Source organism: Triturus cristatus, chromosome 1_2 (assembly GCF_964204655.1).
Source record: "Triturus cristatus chromosome 1_2, aTriCri1.1, whole genome shotgun sequence".
Classification (NCBI taxonomy): domain Eukaryota; kingdom Metazoa; phylum Chordata; class Amphibia; order Caudata; family Salamandridae; genus Triturus; species Triturus cristatus.
Genome location: NC_140580.1, coordinates 1,051,225,918 through 1,051,244,905, shown reverse-complemented (window position 1 = coordinate 1,051,244,905; position 18,988 = coordinate 1,051,225,918). Strand labels below are relative to the sequence as shown.

Sequence of the window (18,988 nt, the reverse complement as noted above, 5' to 3'; positions counted from 1 at the left end):
AGACACATCCTCGATCTCCGCCTACTCAACGGATTTGTCAAAAGAGAGAAATTCAGAATGCTGGCACTGCACCAGATCTTCCCACATCTCCACCAGGGGGACTGGATGTGTGCCATCGACTTACAGAATGCATACTTCCACATTCCTGTCTCAGCGAAACATCGAAAGTTTCTCAGATTTCAGATCTCTCGCCGGCATTATCAATACAGGGTTCTGCCATTCGGCCTCAAATCCGCACCACAAACTTTCTCAAAGTGCATGGCGGTGGTAGCTGCTTTTCTCCGCAAGCGGAAGATATTCGTCTACCCCTATCTCGACGACTGGCTCTTGAAGAGTTCCACTCCTGCTCGACTCCAGAGTCATCTTTCGTTTTGCCTCAACCTTCTGCACTCGCTGGGCCTCCAGGTCAACTACAAGAAGTCGGTCCTCAATCCCACTCAGCGGATCCACTACCTGGGCGCCTCTCTAGACTCCGCAAGCGTGTGTCCTTCGGAGGAGAGGTTATCCTCCATGCTTCAGAAAGGCCGCATGCTTCTCAGCACGGCGTTTCCCACAGCCAGACAAGTGTCATCTCTCCTGCGGTCGATGGCTTCGTGCATTTACATTGTGCCCAATGCACGTCTGCACATGTTTCCTCTGCAACAAGACCTAGAGGATCAGAGGACCGGCCGCTGGGAAGATCCCATCACCCTTCATCAAGCCGCCAAAGACTCCATCCGGTGGTGGATGAAGCGCTCCCATCTGCTTCACGGCGTCCCTTTCCATCAGGCGCCTCCGACACAGACAGTGGTCACAGATGCCTCAATGCAGGGCTGGGGTGCTCATATGGGCCAGCTGCAAGTACAAGGTCTCTGGTCCGCTATCGAACAGACTTATCACATCAACTTCTTGGAGCTACGAGCAGTCCACCTAGCTCTCAAGTCCCTGTATCCATCCCTGCAGACCAACTATGTTCAGGTTCAGACAGACAACACCACAACGATGTTCTATCTGAACAAACAAGGAGGCACCAGATCGCGGGTCCTGTCTCTGGAAGCCCAGTCCATCTGAAGATGGCTTCTGGCGAGAAACCTGGCGATCGTCGCTGTTCACCTGCCAGGGACCCTGAACGTGCAGGCAGACGGCCTCAGCAGAGATTTCGTCGAAGCGCACGACTGGGTGCTCAACGAAGACGTCGCTCAAGAGATCTTCTGGTTGTGGGGCGTACCGGACATCGATCTTTTCGCAGAAGCGGCAAACAAAAAATGCCCCATCCTTGCCTCCAGGTTCCCTCAACGGGGGTCGGAGGGGAACGCACTTTTGATCAGCTGGTCGAGGACATTGCTTTACGCTTTTCCTCCTCTCCCTCTCATCCCGGCTGTGATACAGAAACTCTACAGGGCCAGAACTCGGATGATCCTAATAGCCCCGGAGTGGCCCCGTCAGTGGTGGTACCCGGATCTACTCCAGCTGTCGGAAGTACCACACAGGAGGTTGCCTTGCCTACCGAACTTGCTGACCAAGGACAAGGGGAGGGTGTTTCATCCCAATCTTCCCTCCCTCAGCTTGACGGCATGGCTCCTGAATTCATCCAATACGGACATTTAGATCTGCCTCCGGACTGTATGAACATTCTCCGGGAGGCAAAGAGGCCCTCCACTAGGAAGTCTTACGCCTTTAAGTGGAAAAGATTCTGCGTTTGGTGTAGAGATAACACCCTTGATCCGATGCGGGGTCAAGAACAGGTTATTCTCCCCTACTTACTGTACTTGGCGAAGTCTGGGTTAAAGTACTCTTCTATCAGAGTACACTTAGCTGCTATTACAGCCTATAGGAAGTCTCCTACCCAGACCTCATTCTTCCAGATGCCAGTGGTAAAGGATTTCTTAGAAGGGCTTAAGAAAGTTTACCCTCCAGTGAGGTCTCCTTCCCCTTCCTGGGAACTTAACATCGTTCTCTCTAAGCTAATGGGGGCCACTTTTGAACCAATTCATAAGGCGTCTTTGCAGCATCTGACCTGGAAGGCTGCCTTCTTAGTAGCCATCACTTCGGCCCGTAGGGTCAGTGAAATTCAGGCCCTCTGCTGCAAGGAACCTTACACGGTGTTTCATGCTAATAGGGTGGTGCTCCGTACTCATCCGAGCTTCCTGCCCAAGGTGGTCTCGGATTTCCACATTAATCAGGTGATCACTTTGCCCACCTTTTTTCCTCAGCCATCCACTCCACCGGAGAGAGCCTTACATTCTCTTGACCTCCGGAGGGTTTTGAAATTCTATCTGGCTAAGATCCCTTCCACTTAGAAAGTCAGATAGGCTCTTTGTTAACTATGGGCCCACTAATACCGGGCTGGCCGCCTCCAAGAGGTCCATCTCTAGATGGATTGTCTCATGTATAGCCTTGTCTTACCAACTGTCCCACAAGGTTCTGCAGGGTAAACCTAGAGCACACTCTACTCGAGGGAAGGCTTCTACTGTTGCACTCCTTCGCAACGTTCCCATGTCTGAAATCTGCAAAGCGGCCACATGGCGCTCAGTTCATACCTTTACGCGCCATTATTGCCTAGATTCAGACGCGCAGGCCGACGCCCAGGTGGGGCAGGCTTCTCTGAGGATCCTGTTTGCATAACTGTGCTGCTAAATGTTACTGTATGTTTTAAATGCTGTTGTGCTCGTCCGCGAGACTTTGGGTATGGGCTTGCTACTCTATTCATAGATTATGACTATTGATGAGTATCCCCTGGATGAGAAGGATTAGTTACTTACCTGTAATCCTAGTTCTCATCCAGGGGTATACTCATCAAAGTCATAAGCGACCCACCCACCTCCCCGGACGAGCATGGTTTCTCTTTAAGTACGTGATGTATGGCATGCAGATCTACTCAGGTGCGCCAAAAAGAACTGGCCCAACTGCCACCTGTAATGCATCATGGGAGCATCATGGGAGCAGGGGGTCTCATGCAGGTCTTAAAGGCACGGTCCCCCTACTCTAATGCCTTAAAGGCAAGGTGTCAGTTTTCTTTGTTTCTTGATACTCTGCTACTGGCGAATGCTTACAATTACAAGTTGCTTTATGACAATAAAGCAGCGCTGTGTTATAATTTGCCTGATGCTTCCTTCTTTCCTTACGGGTTAGGGGGCACTACTATGCAAACATATGTAATTTACAGCATTGCCATGTTTTGAACATTTTTAGGCTGCATGTATATGTTTTCACATATGTGTGTATATATATATGTATATGTATATATATGTATTTTCTATATGCTCCGGGATCCCGCACATGGGCGGGGATTATTCATAGATTATGACTTTGATGAGTATACCCCTGGATGAGAACTAGGATTACAGGTAAGTAACTAATCCTTATGTGCTTTCAAATTCATAATAGTGGGAATTTACCAAGTGCTGAAAAGTTAGAATTTATAAGTGGATGAACTCCGCAAAATCTTGTCAGAGTGCATATAATTTGATCTCTATTTAGGTGATCTATCTTAGTATTAATGAAATATAAATTTTAGTGTGTGATCCCTTACAATAATGTTGTATGAGGTGTTCAAAATTACACAATACGTTATCAAAACTCTGTTCAAAGTTTATCAGTTTTTTCCAAGTTATCATTATTTTTGGCAAATTTCTTTCAAAAGCAAGTCCTCGCCGTACCTGCATGCATTCTGTTGATGATATTTCCTGCAATCAAAGTATTTTCTTTTCAGATACTCATATTTTTAGGTCTCGCCTAGCAGCGCACACGTGCTGCTCTGCGAGACTTATTGTAAGGGGCTTTCAAAAGCTCACCACACGCGGGTAACCCCAAGCAATAGGGCACACACGCACAAGCGTGGCCTATTGCTTGCGGTTACCCGCACGGGCGCCATATGTATTGAATTATCGTGCCCAGACACGGGCGCGATAATTCAAAACCTATGGCCTGGTGCTCCTTCTCGCGCGTGCGCCACTCGCGGGATACTGCATTCCTTTTTTTTTTTTTTGTAAACTTTCAGTGCGAGGCGCGCGCTCTTGTTGTACTCTGGATGCTGTGAACTGCTTCTCTGCACAGTAAGTATCTTTCCCATCCGTCTTGATTATGCAGTCCCGCCGGAGCCGGGCTTCCGTAGCCAGCATGCATTCAGCACGCGTTGAGTGAGTGTAACAGGCTTTGATTCTGCATTTTGATGCTCCCTGCGGGGAAATTGCCTGCAAGAGCAACCTTCTTGAGCTGACAAATCAAGATTTAGAAGCCCAGATACTTAAAGGAGTTGCATTTCCCACCCCTACCCTCTTTGCGAAGATTGAGGCTTCAGCCTCTTTAAGGATTCACAAAAAAGTGCTCCCCTGGTTCCCTTGTTACTTGCATAACATGCCGGTTTAGGAGAAGAGAGCCATGCTGAGGAAACAAACAATTTTCTCATGAGCGGTCTATACGTCACTCCCAGTGGGGGATGCATCAGTACATACCACATGAAAAAATATAGCCGAAACAAACAGACAGCGCATTAAATCATGTCATGCAGTTGGAAGCACCCATTCTTATTCAAAGGCAACAAGCATTGGCACAGCCAATAGGTCTGACATTTGTGACCTTATAAGTGTTTAGCCATGCAACACTTTATGTTGTTGCACCAAGGATATTGTGCTGGATAACTAAACACTTATAAGGTCCCAAAGATGAGACCTATTGGCTATGCCAATGCTTGTTTAATATAATGGGGTGGTCGTCTGCGGGTGCAAGCAATTGGGTTATTTTGTTAACTTTGTGTTTGAAAGAGTCTTTATTCCATAAGAGAAACCAATATAATTAAATTTCACCATAGAAAGTTGAACCAGGGCAGCTTGTGCTCACCCAGGTGCTTCTTTCCACCAAATCAATTGACTCAATCCACATTGATAACATGAGCATTGGCAAATCTGGTAGGTCTGACCTGCATTTTGAGTCCTGACTAAAACATAAAACTCTGCTGTAAGTATAAAAAAAATAACAAACACGATTGCTTTCTCTATAAAATACGTATATTACTTTTGTGAGAGAACAAATTTAATGTGTGCTGATTCGGTGTACTTTTCAGCTGTTAAATGTTCCTTCTACTATTACAGTTCTAGCAATCCATAGAAGATGGGACAATGTATTAAACAGCCAATAGAATGCGATGAGAGAGAAATAGTGCTTTGGGTGGAGCCAAAGCTGATTATTTTTTTATATAGTTTATTATACTCCATCAACAAGTATACAATTCAGCATCTGGCCTACAACCCCGTCGGGGCCGGCTATGCGACAGTGCAGATGTGCAGTTAACGTAATGTGAGGGGAGTACACAGCAAGCCGCCTACAACCCCATCGGGCCGGCTGCGTTGGGAGGAACTTATATCTGTATCGGTAGAATTAGCGTTGTACACACGGAGTGCTAAACACAGTCAACCAACAAAATCATAGATTGTGCTCTGCTCCACTGATTCACCGTACCCCACCAATGTGTAGTTAGTCTGATAGGGTGTTGTGACCTATTGAACGTGCATTAGTGAATTGTTGTGGGCAGTGCCTTTCAGTCTGCAGTATGCACGGCCCAGCTAAGTATGTGCGTCCGGGGATATTAACCCTCTTCAAGAGGTGTCTGTGGTAATGTCCGTGTCATCTGCATGTTCTAGTAAGTATGTCTGCAGAGGGCCCCATATATCTTTAGGGCGAGATGATGGGGGTTGAAGATCTGCGTACAGGTATGATTGCTCTGGACAATAAGTAAGGTCTCGGATCCACTCCTTAAATTTCGGCGCTCTACTCCTGCCCCATTTGCAAGCAATTCTCCTTTTGGCAAGCAGTAGCGCCATTGATGTATACTTGCGCATTTTGGCAGCTATGGGTTCTGTGTACCCTAGCAGGGCGGTAAGGGGGTCTGCAGGGATGTGTAGGCCTGTCATAAGGTCTAACGCAGGAAGCACTTCTACCCAAAACTGTTGTATTAAAGGGCACTCCCAGGCCAGGTGCCTGAAGTCGGCCTCTTCCCTGCCGCATCGGGCACAGTGGTCATTGTCACGAATTTCGAGCCCCTACATCCGTGCCGGCGTACAGTATAAGCGATGGAGATATTTGTGGTGTATAATTCTAAGCCTGCTGCTGGCAGAAATTTCCCCTGTCAGTTTGCAACAGTATGCCCACTGTTTTTCGGTGATAGGGTGACCCAGTTCGTTTTCCCATTTTGGTTAGGGCTGAAGGTAGGTCATTTTCTCTGTTGGTTTGTACAGTGCGGTAAAGGAGTGAGAGCATGTGTGCGGGGTGTCTTGTTGTAACAAGACGTGCAACGCAGGCATCGTAGGTGGTTCGTGGGGGAAATCGGGTGTGACCGCCTTCACATTTTGCCGTAGTCTTGTATAGTAAAAGCGGTCTAATGGGGTGGGGTTCCCTTCTTTAAAGAACTCATCACTAGTACAGAATTTTCCATTGGCATACAATTGTCCCCAGGTGCGAAGGGAGAGTTTTCTCAAGAGCCGACAGCATCCACCCTCCCGTGTAAACGGGAGATCCTGACGTCCAGTAAGGGGCAGGAGCGGAGAATACAGTAGAATGTATTGGGTATCCTTGGCTAGGTCGCGCCATGCACTGACAGTGCACTGGACGGTGGTGGCTGCAAGATGTCGAGGAACTCCGGGGGCGCTTATTTAAGCAGTGCTGGGTGTGGGGGTCATGTATCCGCCTTCTATCGCCAAGTGAGGCATGAACGGGGGGGATTTTCATCAAGTAGGCAGCGAATTGTGCCTGGGCGCAGCTATAATATAACTCAATATCTGGTACCGAGAAACCGCCCGCCCAGAAGGGTCACGTAAGTGTTTCCCATTTGAGCCGGGCCTGTTTTCCACCCCATACAAGTCGGATACATTGGGACTTAATAGCCGAGAAAAAGTGACGGCTAGGGGCAAAGGGGATATTGAAGAATAAGTAAAGGAGCTTAGGTAGAATGATCATCTTGATAATTGCTGCTCTACCGGCCATGGATAGGGGCATCGTATTCCACCCCGTAACTTTATCAGTGACGTAGTCTAACACCCGTCCATAGTTTACTCTTTTGAGCTCCTCCCGGTTACGAGAGACAGTGATCCCAAGATACTTGAGTGAGTCGGCACACCAGGTGAGGGTATAATCTGGCACAAACCGCGTGGTGGAGTCTGTGAGGGGAAAGATCTGCGACTTAGGCCAGTTTAGGTTGATCCCTGACAGTTGGCCAAACAGAAGAAATAAGCGTAAGATGGGATTTAGGCTAATGCTTGGGTGTCGCAGGTATAGAGTAAGGTCATCAGCATATAATGAGATGAGTATCTGTCTCTTTGGGTAGATGATAGCGTGTGTGCGATAATGTTGTCTTATTTTCGCGGCAAGGGGTTCAACTGCCAAAGCGGATAGGAGGGGGGAAAGGGGACAGCCCTCTCGGGTGCCGCGTGCCAATGGGAAGGAGGAAGAGCGTAGGCCATTGACCATCACGGAGGCTCGGAGTCCTGTGTATAACAAATTAATCCAGGCCAGGAAAGGGGGGGGAACCCCATTCGCACTAGGACAAAGGATAGGTAATCCCACTCCAGGGAGTCAAATGCCTTGGTGGCATCTAGGAAAATGGCAGCCGCATCTTCTGCGGGATCTATGTCTTGCAGCAGCGCGAACAGCCTGCGCAAGTTATGAGCCGTACTCCTGTGTTGGATGAATCCAGATTGATCGGGAAGAACCAGTGCTGGCATAAGGGGGCTGATACGATTTGCAACTAGTTTGGCCAGGATTTTAGCGTCCACATTTATAAGGGAAAGGGGCCTGTTAGACTCTAGATGCGTGGGTTCTTTACCAGGTTTGGGTAAGGAAATAATGAGCGCCTCGCGCATTGTACGGGGTTGGATCCCGGTTTCTCGAGCCCCCTCGAACACGTGCCTCAGTACGGGGATGAGTAAGTGTCGATACATCTTATAAAACTCGGCTGGTAGGCCATCTGGCCCCGCAGCTTTGCCAGAGTGTAACTGCATAATAGCGGATATTATCTCCTCATCCTCGTGGTGTGCGAGGAGGAACTCACGTTGGCCATCTCCCAGCCAGGCTATGGCGGTGTCTTCAAAAAATGATTCAAAGTCTACTGTGGCATGGCGGTGGGTAGCATATAATTTTTTGTAGAAACTCTTAAACGCGGCAAGAAAGGCCAAGGAATCCCTATGCGTCTGCCCGTCCTCATCTTCTATTTCTAAGACTGTATCTGTAAAGCGTGGGGGTCGTATGGAGGAGGCCAGGGCCCACCCCGGTCTTTCGCCCTCTCCGTACTGACGAGCTGTGTGATATTTCCCTCTGAATTTGCATTCCCGCTCAGCAGTTTCTTGATAATCTGTGAGTAGCGTACGCAATCGTGCCAGTGCTGCCGGAGATGGTGTGGTTTGTATCTCTGACTCAATTTGTTTGATGGCTAGTTCTGTCTTGCGGAGTGTATTACGAATATCTTTTAATACCCCGCCACTCTTGGCTATGCAAATCCCGCGTATAGTAGCTTTGAAAGCTTCCCATAGTGTAAAATATTGAGGGACAGAGACGGTGTTGTGAAGGAAGTAGTCCGATATCGCTTGCTCCAACTCGGTCTTAAACACCTGGTCCAGCAGCAACAGTGGATTGAGCCGCCATGATAGGTAAGGGAACCCTCCCTGTGGCGGGGTAAGAGACAACAGCACTGGAGAGTGATCCGAGTATGTGCGGGGTAGATAAGTTATATTCGATGCCCACGTTGCCAGACCACGGTCTAGCAGCCAATAATCTATGCGCGACCAGGAGGCGTGAGCGGAGGAGTAGCAAGAACCTTGACGGGTCAGGGGGTGGCGCAGTCTCCATGGGTCTACTAGGTTGCCCTGCACGATCAAATTGTTAAGGGCCAGTTGCGCTGTTGTGTAATGGTGTGGTTGAGGGTGCGACCTGTCCAAGCTAGGATTTAGTACCACGTTAAAATCGCCTCCCCATAATAAGTGTGTGGTGCCCACATCTTGTATTTTCCCCCACAACACCCGGAAGAACTCCGGGTCACCCGAATTAGGACCATAGCATGACACCATAGTGATGGATTGCGCTGCGAGCCTTCCCCACATTATATTGAATCTGCCTTGAGGATCTGCATAAGATCCCATGGGGGTGTACGGGAGTGTGCGTTTCACCAGGATGGAAGTGCTCCGTGCGAATGAGGAATAACACGAGAATCCTCTATGATTGGCCCATCGGGTTGCAAACGCGGGAGGTACATTAGGAGATAAATGAGTTTCCTGCAGCATCGCACATTGGACATTGTGTCGATCCAAGTACGCAAGGATATGCCGGCGCTTTCGGGGGGTTAACCAAGCCTCTCACATTCCACGTTAAAAAGTTAAACTGGAGTGCCTTGTGGTCAGACTCTGCCATTCAGATTAAAGATAATACGATCATAGGTCATTGTGGGCGTAACTGTGTGTGGTAATGTAGTCACAAGTGGAGCCATGACAGTGATATAAACAATCAAACAATAACACCCCCACCCCGTTTCCTCCCCCTCCCACAGCAGCAACCCCAATCAGCTGTGCGACATCCCTCCCCCCCCCCCCTAGCAATCTCCCATAATCCGGTCCAAACAGGGGACAATGAAATGACATTACTTCCATATTATTTCAAGTTCAGACAAAAGGGGTCACCTCATGGGCGGCGGCCAGAGGGCATCCATGTGCTCCTCACATGTGTGAGGGTGTTCGGGCATAGTATATGAGGTCCATTTTGGCAGCGAAGTTGATTCATTTCATAGGCCTGATCACGTCTGTTCAATAGCGTTAAATCGGGGTGCAATAGTCAACGGTGCCACACAAGGCCATCTGCAGGGCACTATCTAGTATCCCTTTACTGTGAGTCCCTTCATTCAATATCTGATGCGACTCTCCCGTTCACCTCCTGCCGCACTGGGGACCGGCGGTGCTCGGGCATTTTGGGCAGAGCCTTGATGAAGTCCTGAGCATGCTGCGGGTTAGTAAAAAAATGCATCTTACCTTGGGAAGCCACCCTCAGGCGGGCCGGGAATAGCATGGCGTAGGGGATGTTAAGCTGCTGTAGCTTCTTCTTGACCTGGAGAAACTTGCGCCTCTGCTCCTGTACAGCCATGGTGAAGTCCGGATATATGGAAATCTCTGCTCCCTCGTGCGTGAGACGGCCTTTCTCCCTGGACAGTCGAAGGACTGTGTCGCGATCCCGATAGTTCAGCATTTTGGCTATTATGGGTTGTGAGGGAGCTCCGGGCTGAGAGCGGCTTGCCAGCGACCGGTGCGCCCTCTCCACCACAAATACCTCCGAGAATTTCTCTCTTCCAAAAAGTGCGATGAGCAAGCGCTCCACATACTCCTCCATCCTTCCTGTGTCTGTGGATTCCGGTACGCCCAAAATGCGGAGCTTGAGCGCGATTCCAACTCCTTGTTTTTTGCGGCGATCACTTTCAACACTTTGTCCATTTCGAGGGCGCGGGCGGAGGTGGCATTGGATGTATCCTCCAGGTCGGATATTCTCCTCTCTGCCTCAGCGAGGCAGTCCTCGTGCTTGTCCACCCTGCACTTCAACCCGTCCATCCTGGCCAACATGGAGTCCATTTTAGATGCGATCGACGTTGGACTCTCCTGCATGACAAGAAGCAAGTCCTTCAATTCCGCCGTGGACGGGGCCGGGTTCTAACTAGGGTCCTCATCCGGACCTGTTTGGGAACGAGACGTCTTACTGGTACCGAAGGAGAGCTTCGCCTGCCTGCCCTCCGGTTTCCCCATTGTAGCCCTCTGGAAGGAATGGAGACTGAGCAAGGTGAAGGGGGACGTATCAGTCCAGCGAAGTGTTGTGGGGCCACAAATTTAACTCGCAATGCAGGCGATTTCCCCCCCCTTCCAAGGGCGCTGCAGGGAGTTCTGCGCACTTCCAAGACCACACCGCACTCGCCCTCACTTTCCCTTTCCACGTGATGGGTATTCTCACCCGGCCTGTGTTACCTTTGTGTATAGCTGGGCTGAGGGTGGGCGCGATCCTGAGCAGACAGTCAACCCAGAGGCCGTGGCCCAGGCAGAAGGCCGTGCCGTGGGCCCTCCACTTCAGTGTCCTTGCTGGCCGTCGCCGCCGCTCTGACCCCTCAGGATGCAGGCCTGGAGGCACAGCAAAAGGCAAAGCCGCCGAATTATCCCAATGTCAGGGGACGAAGAAATTAGGCCGTTAATCCTGGCAGCAGCGGGAGCCCATCAGCAGGCCTCCATCGCAGCCTACTTGCCAGTTCCTCCTCCTTTATGCAGCGGTCGGCCGCAGCCCGCACTCCCTCCCTCTGCAGCCGCCCCGATCGCGGTGTAGGCGCCAAGCCGAGGGCCGCTTCAATCCCCGGTGATGAGCGCCCATCGGCCTCAATAACTGGCAGCGGGGACGGGGCGCCGCACACCAGCACGCGCCGCCCGCACTCGCCTGCCCCACATGGCCACAAGCGCGTCGCACCAGTCAGTCAGCGCTCTTACCGCGGGGCCACATGCAGCTGGATCCGCTCGCCGGACTTCGTGCGGCCGACGCCCTGCAGCCGTCAGTCTCCTCCGCACAGAGTGGGCTGCAGGATACCTTCGCGGTAGGCCCAGGCCCGGCAGATGCCACCCCCGAGCAGCAACAGGGGATAAGGGGGGGCAGCCTGCCACCGCACACCTTCAGATGCTCCGCACCCCAGCCAGCGGCTCCGCACCAATGATCCAACCACTCCGCTCCGCCTAGGCCGGCTCAGGCAACCCGACCAGCCGCCATGATGTCCAATACAGGTCCGGAAGGCTGCCACCCAGGAAAGAGCACTCCAGGGTGAGCAATCTGCTCGCTCTTGCCTCCAACACGCTGCCAGACGTCCCTTACACGGATATGGCCACTGTTGCTGAATTATAGTGCCAGGATGGCAAGGATTAGAGGCGGATTAGTGCCCGAACTACAAGAGCCTGACTCGTGTGCGGCCATCTTGTTTGGCGCCCTCTAGCGCCCCCCAGCCAAAGCTGATTTTATGTGTTTGTTAAGGATTTGGCAAGAATAGGTCGTAGTAGTTGCAGTCAGTCCAAACAAAACAAGCATTGGCAAAGCCAATAGGTCTCACCTATGGGTGAGCTATTGGCTTTGGTAATTGGTTGTTGGAGAGCACAGTTTAAAAAAAAGAAAGTGCACCGAAGCAGCCAACGCTGCCCGCGTCAGATGGCTTTTTTCCCTTCTATCTGTAGGTAATGGAAGAGTAGAACCGGGGGCAGATGGGGGTGGGGAGAATAACCAGGGATGGGGCTGGTATGAATGGAGAGAAGGATAAAATCACCTGAAGCATTACTGAATCACCTAAATAACATTCAATCTGTTTACAACCCATAATTATAAAAAATACTCTTGTCTACCATAACGTGAAGCTTTTTTTAATTTATTTTTTTAACCATTTTAAGATACAATTTAGAGAACGTAACAACATGTAGCTACATTCATTTTTGGCGTAGTAATATTCACTGTTTTCTTCAACTGTTATGTTCTTGAGTTCCTAAAGGGACATGATATAGGTTGCACGTTTTGCTGAGTATTCCCTCTTGGCTATTTTGCAGGTGCACAACAACCAGGAGATAACCCAGGTTTGTGACCCTGTAGCCAGTGAAATCTCAAGCCTAAATGGAGGTCCTACTAAATTAATCTGCATACAACAGAAATTAAAGTGGACGGTTACACATCAGAGAAGAAGCTGCAACTTTCCATCAGACCATGGTTAGTAAAGTTCTGTATTACTGCCTAGATTGGTCTTTTGTGTACAATGTTATCAATCACTAAACCTATTACTAGAGATGTTTTAACATTAAGAATTGTGGATCTCTTCTAAAACGTTTGATGTCCTAAATTACGTTTAAAATCCTATGTGAGAGACTTCTAGCTGCAGATTCCTTACCTTAGAATAATCCCCAGCAGTCAGACTGGATCCAGAAATTTTTTCATGAACAGTACCGCTGTGAGAAGGTAGGTGGCATCATTGGTGTCGTCCGCACCAGAAGTGACATTCACTGTGCCTATATAGGTAATAACCTGGGTGTGCTGATGTCAGTTTTTTTCTTTCCGCCCCAGTCAGCGCAAATCCGGGAATAGCTACCGCTTAGTCACTTTTTGACTAAGCTTTTTTCAACATTTTGTCGAAGTCTTTTTTTTTTTTGTTTTAGGTTTTACCTCTTGATGTGACAGAAATGCCATCTAAGAAGGCTGGCTTTAAGCCCTGCTGCGCCTGTCCCTGACAGACGTCCGTGAACGGACCTGCACCTTGTTTGCCTCTGGTGCCTCGATCAAGACCATGACCAAAAGGCCTGTACCGACTACCGCACCATGCATCTGAAGGCCTTGAGGGAGCGATCCCTCATGGTCTTGGCGGCTCAACGTGCGATGCTTGAGGTCCCGGTCGAGAGGAATGTCCGGAGTCCGAGGTAGTCATTGCATTCCAAGTCGTTTAGCCATTTGGGTAAGTTTCGGTCCCACACAAAGAAGTCATTGAAGGATGTTTTGACTTCACCTTGTCTGTCAACCGACGAGACGACATAGGATCACTTGTGGCCTGACTCCACGGTTAAGGCAGTGCCTGCGCATTTTTGGGAGCAGAAGCGACCTCGCTCAGTTTTATGAGGCCATGCTCCTCATGTTTGAGTGGCCCGTTCCATCTGGCGTGCCTTTGGACTCTGGGGGTTTTGGAGGGGCCTATGGATCCACAGGTGCATCCAGATTGGCACCTGTCATGCCATGTTGACCTTCCCCGGCGCCGGTCCCGAGGCTGGCACTGTCAGCGCACACCGGTGGCACCATCCCCATTTACATTTACGATTTCGACATGAAGCCAGAGGGGTGTCACCGTATGCCGACTGGAGCCAGGCCGGAGCCTGGGCCCTATTCCTATGGGCTGGGACTTGGGAAAGAATGGGAGGGTCGCTAGACCCTGAAGAATACCAGCCTTATGAATTCTTGGACTGGTGTGAGTATGTGGGTGAAGCCAGTGGACTATACACTTCTCCAGATACTGGCATGCTTTCTGCAACTACTGTGGCTACGGCTGATGAAGCTTCATTCGCTATAGTGGTGCGGAGAGCTGCTCAGGTCCTGGACCTTAACGTGCCCTCAGTGGCAGTCGAGACTGTCTTGACAGACTTGTTTCAACTGGGAGTGTCCTCTTCCGAATCGCTTCTCCCATCAAACCAAACACTTACTGATGTCCTGCTTGGGACCTGATCCAAGCCCAACACAGGGTCTCCTGTGAACAGGACAATTGCCTTCCCCCACTGTCCCGCCCCAGGGGACACCAAATTCCTTATGGTACACTGTAGGAGAGTAGGGTCTGCTATCCTATGGTCACCCCAAATTTTTGCTTTTTGCTTCACTGGTTTTTGACATATTGAGGCTGTGGGCCTGCCAATCAGACCCCCAGCCTGCTGTTCTCTCTACTAAATTAAAACTATGCACCCTAGGTGCATAACCAATTGGAAGTGGATCACCCTGTCAGCCCCTGTACCAGTGTACACTAGGTACCCAGGGCATTGGTGTACCCAAGGCCTGCCAAGGGCTGCAGCATGTATTATGCCACCCCAGGCTTGGCCTAACGATTTGACACAACTGGCTGATCACTCAGCTGGGGTAAGTTGGTGTAATCACCTCTTACTTAGGTGTAGTATACCTATACCTAACCTTAAATGGGACACCTGGTAACCTATAAGTCACTCCTATGGCAGGCCTTAACAATCCTGAAGGCAGAGTGCTTGGTTCCATGTGAGATGGTGCTCTGGCATGAGCTGAGCCTGTCTGCAGTGGTCGGAACAACTTCCTTCTACTGTTTCCAGATATCGTCATACCATATACTCTTAAGTGCATTATGAACCTCGCGGTTAAATGCTATCTTTGGTTTGGCTTTATCAAAACATGTCGAGTAAGGTGTCATACGAATTGGAATACTAACCCCTCGCCAATTCTGGCGACGGGGTTAGCATTCCACCCTTCTAGAGGGACACGACATGTACAGTGCCTGAAACCCGGGTAAAATCAGACAGAGCCTCAGCTCCACAAAATGGATGCTGCCACCACAGACACAAGTCTGCCCTCCTGCTGCTGGGAGTCCTTCCAGCTTGGGAGGTGTGGACAAAGGGTTTCCTGCCAGGGGAGGTGCGTGCACCACCCCAGACAGGATTTTGTGTATTGGTCAGGTAGGGCTTGAAAGAAACCAGACATGCCTGTGGCTCACAAGGAGCCTCGGTGCATATGCCAGTTCAAACCGGTCCTGGGGCACACCAGTCCCGGGCCTGGGGCGAGCTGGACAAAGGATTGGGGGTGTAACCACCCCCCTTCCTGGTCCCACCCATAGGGAGGGACCTAGCAGGTAGTCCGGCCCCTAGAATCCGAATAAAGGTAGGAGCTGTGTCCTAAGACTTTAGACATCCTGGAATCAACTTGAAACTAAGAAGAAGACGGGAACTTCGACATTCTGCTGCACAGAAGACTGAAGAAAATCTCCCCTGTGGTCAGGGAGTGACCACCTTGCTAACGCAAGCACCATCCAGCGAATCACCGTCTGCTTTGCCGCCGCCTCCCGCCGGAGCCCGAGCCCAGAGACTGACAAGACCTGGACCTCCAGACCTCTCACCGCCCGATCCACAGTCCCTGAAAAGAGGAGACCCGTGGAGCCAGCCATCTTGGAACGACTACGACAAGCTGACAAGTGCAACAACCGAGGCTCCCTCCAAGTTGTGCTTTGGGTCCTGAGAAGCCCAACCCTCGAGCAGCATCTGCACCAAAGGTGAGCCCTCCAGCATCTCCACGATCTGCGTGGGGCCCTTCTGCATTTTGCCACTCGACGCGCCTAACCGGTTGCTGGCCCGCTGGCTAGTGGCCATCTTGGCGACGAAATCTACGACAAACACCGCTGGTCTGGTTGCTCCAGACTGGCCCTTGCTCCCCTCCAAAGGAGCAGTTCCTCTGACCTTGCTGGTCAGAACCATCAGCTTAAACTCCTTGCCTACAACAATTGCTTTTGCCAAGGCTTGTTTGCTTCGATCAAGTCGCCGACACCGCCGACAGCGAGAGCCTGCGTGGGACAGCTCGTGACTCGACTCCTGGACGTCGTCGACCTTCAGGGACCACGTGGCTGCAGAGTCAAGCTACACCTTCCTTCCTGTTTGCACCCGACATCGCCTGGTACCCACCTGGTGCCACGCTGGTCACTGGCTAGTGACTGTGAACACTGTCCCCTCTGCTTACAGGTCTTCAACATCTCCGATCCACTCTTGGATCCACTGCATCTCTTCCCGACCGACCGCCTGCAGCATCTTTGTCCCAGGCTCAACGGAACAGATAGAAGAAACCCGACGCACTTCGAGGCCTATGCACCCGCTTCCTGTGGGTGAGGTAAAGCTGGCACACCTGTGCCCAAGTGTAGTATTACATCTCTAGTGCCTGTGTTCCAAATCTTAAGTTCCTAGGTCATCCGGAAGATTCCTTTTGCAGTAACTTTGTACTTTTTACGCACCCATTGAAACCTATGGGAGCACGCGTGTGACTATTTGCTCTGCACACGCCACCCGTGGACCTCCTGGTCACTAACTGACGTTAGTTCCTTGTAGGCCCAGCGATTCTAGAGGCCCTAGGCCTTTTCCCTTTTCTGTTCGTGGTACTTATACCACTATTTTAGTATATGGTTCGAGTGGCCACCAGGGCCTATCCATATAAAGTGCAACTTCTGTGTATTCTGTGATAATCTTGTTTGACGATTTGTGCTCCTGTGCTCATAAAGAGACTAGGGGTTACTTTGAGAAATAAATACATATATATTTTGAATATATATCTGTGTGGTGTCCTTTCATTGGTATAAAAGGGGGTTACTATTGGTAAAACAGCTTGCTTAACACGCTTCACGAGTTTAGCCTCAAAGACTGCTTAGCCTACGCTACCACTAGGGCAGCTAGTCCGAAAAGGTTGACTTACAACCACACCATAAGGGTTGCTTGGCATGGTACAAGGTGATCACTTTAACTAGTGAGCATCATACACCAGGCCAACTTCTCACATACACCCTACCCCAGAGAGCATGGTTGTCCAGGCCTCCACTTCACATGTAAATCCTAGTGCATTCCCAACTGCTCTGCCAGATCAGGAATCCAAGAAGCTGGACAATTTAGGCAAGAAAATGTTTTTTTCCACCAGCCTGGCATTGCCGTCGGTGAACACTGCATGCCTTTTTGGGCTGCTATTCCCATGCCCTGTCGGATACGGTTGCACAGGTGCTTCCAACGGTCACCGAGGTGACGCGGTCCTTGCTCTCCTGCAGCTATGTTTGCCATTAGATGTGAACTAGACACTTGACTGTCTAGGCACTGAGGTTTCGTCATCTGTGGCCCTGGGATAGTACGCCCGGTTGAGGACTACTGTTTTTTCTGGGGATGTCTGGACATCACTCCTGCACATGCCCTTTGGTGGCAATCTGCATTTTGTGGCCATGGAAGGGGTGTACAGCAGTGACCTTACCCTCTTTGTCACTGCTGCTTGCTCAAGCTTTCCAGCTCCTGAGTGGCCATGGTACCTACTGGCCCTGTGGGTCGGGTGGCCAATGTTTAGGTCAGTCCACCATCCCCCAGCAGCCGCAGCCACCAAACCCTCCTAGTCTGCCCGTTTACCATTATGTGCACTCAGTGAGCGGCAGGATTCACCATCACCTGTGCCACTGGCAGTCCATAACATCAGCAAACACAAGGAGAGGATGGCTGGAGCACTGAAACTTTGCAGACACTCACCCCAGTCACAGATCTAGGTTGAATTCATCATCATTCTTTAGGTCACTTCGCCACCCCAGTTCAGACCCAGCCATATGCAAATAAGTCTTGACCCTGTTACTCATGGTAACAGTCCAGTCCGAACTGCTATCCTGGGACCGGATTCGGGGTAACCCATCTCATCAGCCAGGCTAGCTTGTATCAAGTGGCAAAGTGGGTAAGGGACCCACGTCTGGGCATACCCTGCCAACATAGTCCAAGCAGAGCAAACCCAAGGAGTTGATGGACAGAGTGCTGAAACTTTTCAGATACTCTCCCCCAGTCACAGATCTGGGTTGAATCCATTATCGTTCTTTAGCTCACGTCGCCACCCCAGTTCAGACCCACCCTTATGCAAATCAGTCCGTAACATCAGACAGGTGGGTCTGCTATTATGGACCAAAGGGGCAACTCCCTCCACTTCTAGACCACGCTTTCTTCTATGCCACCTACTTACGAGAGGCTTCCGGAGGCACCAGGAAGTAACCGCTCTTTTGGTCAAAGGAGCTTTAGAGAGAGTGCTAATGCTAGAGGTGGGTTGTGGTTTCTACTTTCTACTTTACTTTCTGGTGCCCGAGAAGGACGGTGGCCTTCGTCCTATCCTAGACCTCGTTCTCTGAATTTCTTCATCAAGAAGAAGTTCAGAATGCTCACTCTTGTTCAGGCCCCATCTGCCCTGAACCCAGAAGACTGGATAGTAGCATTGGACTTGCAGGATGCATATTTCCATATTCCCGTCCTGCCTGCCCCCAGGCGTTACCTGCTGTTCACGGTGGGCCACAAACACTTTCAGTTCGTGGTGCACTCCTTTTGCCTCACCAGTGCTCCTCCGGTGTTGACTAAGGTGATTGCTGCTCATCTGCATCTTGCATAACCAGCTCAACAGACCATCCTTAGAGGGAGAACCGCACTCCGCAGTTCCCACACCCTCCCAGAGGAATGCACGTCAGCGTGCCTCCCATTGCAGCTGTGCCGCCAAATATTAGAGTTCAAAATCGGGAGACGCTAGGCTCCCTTCAATATCTGGTAAATGCATCTTTCAGAGAGCCACTCGACGATGGGAAGTACCCTAGTAAATCGAGATAAAGTGTCCAGCTCCCCGAAAAATAGTTGTGGGAGTTCTAACGGGAGGGTTGCAAGAAGATGATGTAAACGTGGTAACATAATCATCTTAGAAAGAGTTACACTGCCGTGGACTGATAGTCGGCATGGTG

General features: G+C 50.4%; 1 protein-coding gene across 7 annotated transcripts in view; it reads left to right on the top strand.

The window, feature by feature from the left end:
- Nucleotides 1-18,988, top strand: part of STRBP (spermatid perinuclear RNA binding protein) — a 605,440-nt gene that overhangs the window by 102,958 nt on the left and 483,494 nt on the right. For 6 of the 7 annotated variants that reach the window (XM_085612449.1, XM_085612470.1, XM_085612476.1 and 3 more), the window contains one exon: nucleotides 12,561-12,717. In XM_085612449.1, the coding sequence (XP_085468575.1) occupies nucleotides 12,715-12,717 (3 nt within the window). In that variant the 5' untranslated portion in view covers nucleotides 12,561-12,714. Of the gene's footprint in view, nucleotides 1-12,560; nucleotides 12,718-18,988 lie in introns of those variants that run through there. The other variant, XM_085612460.1, reaches the window with a different exon arrangement.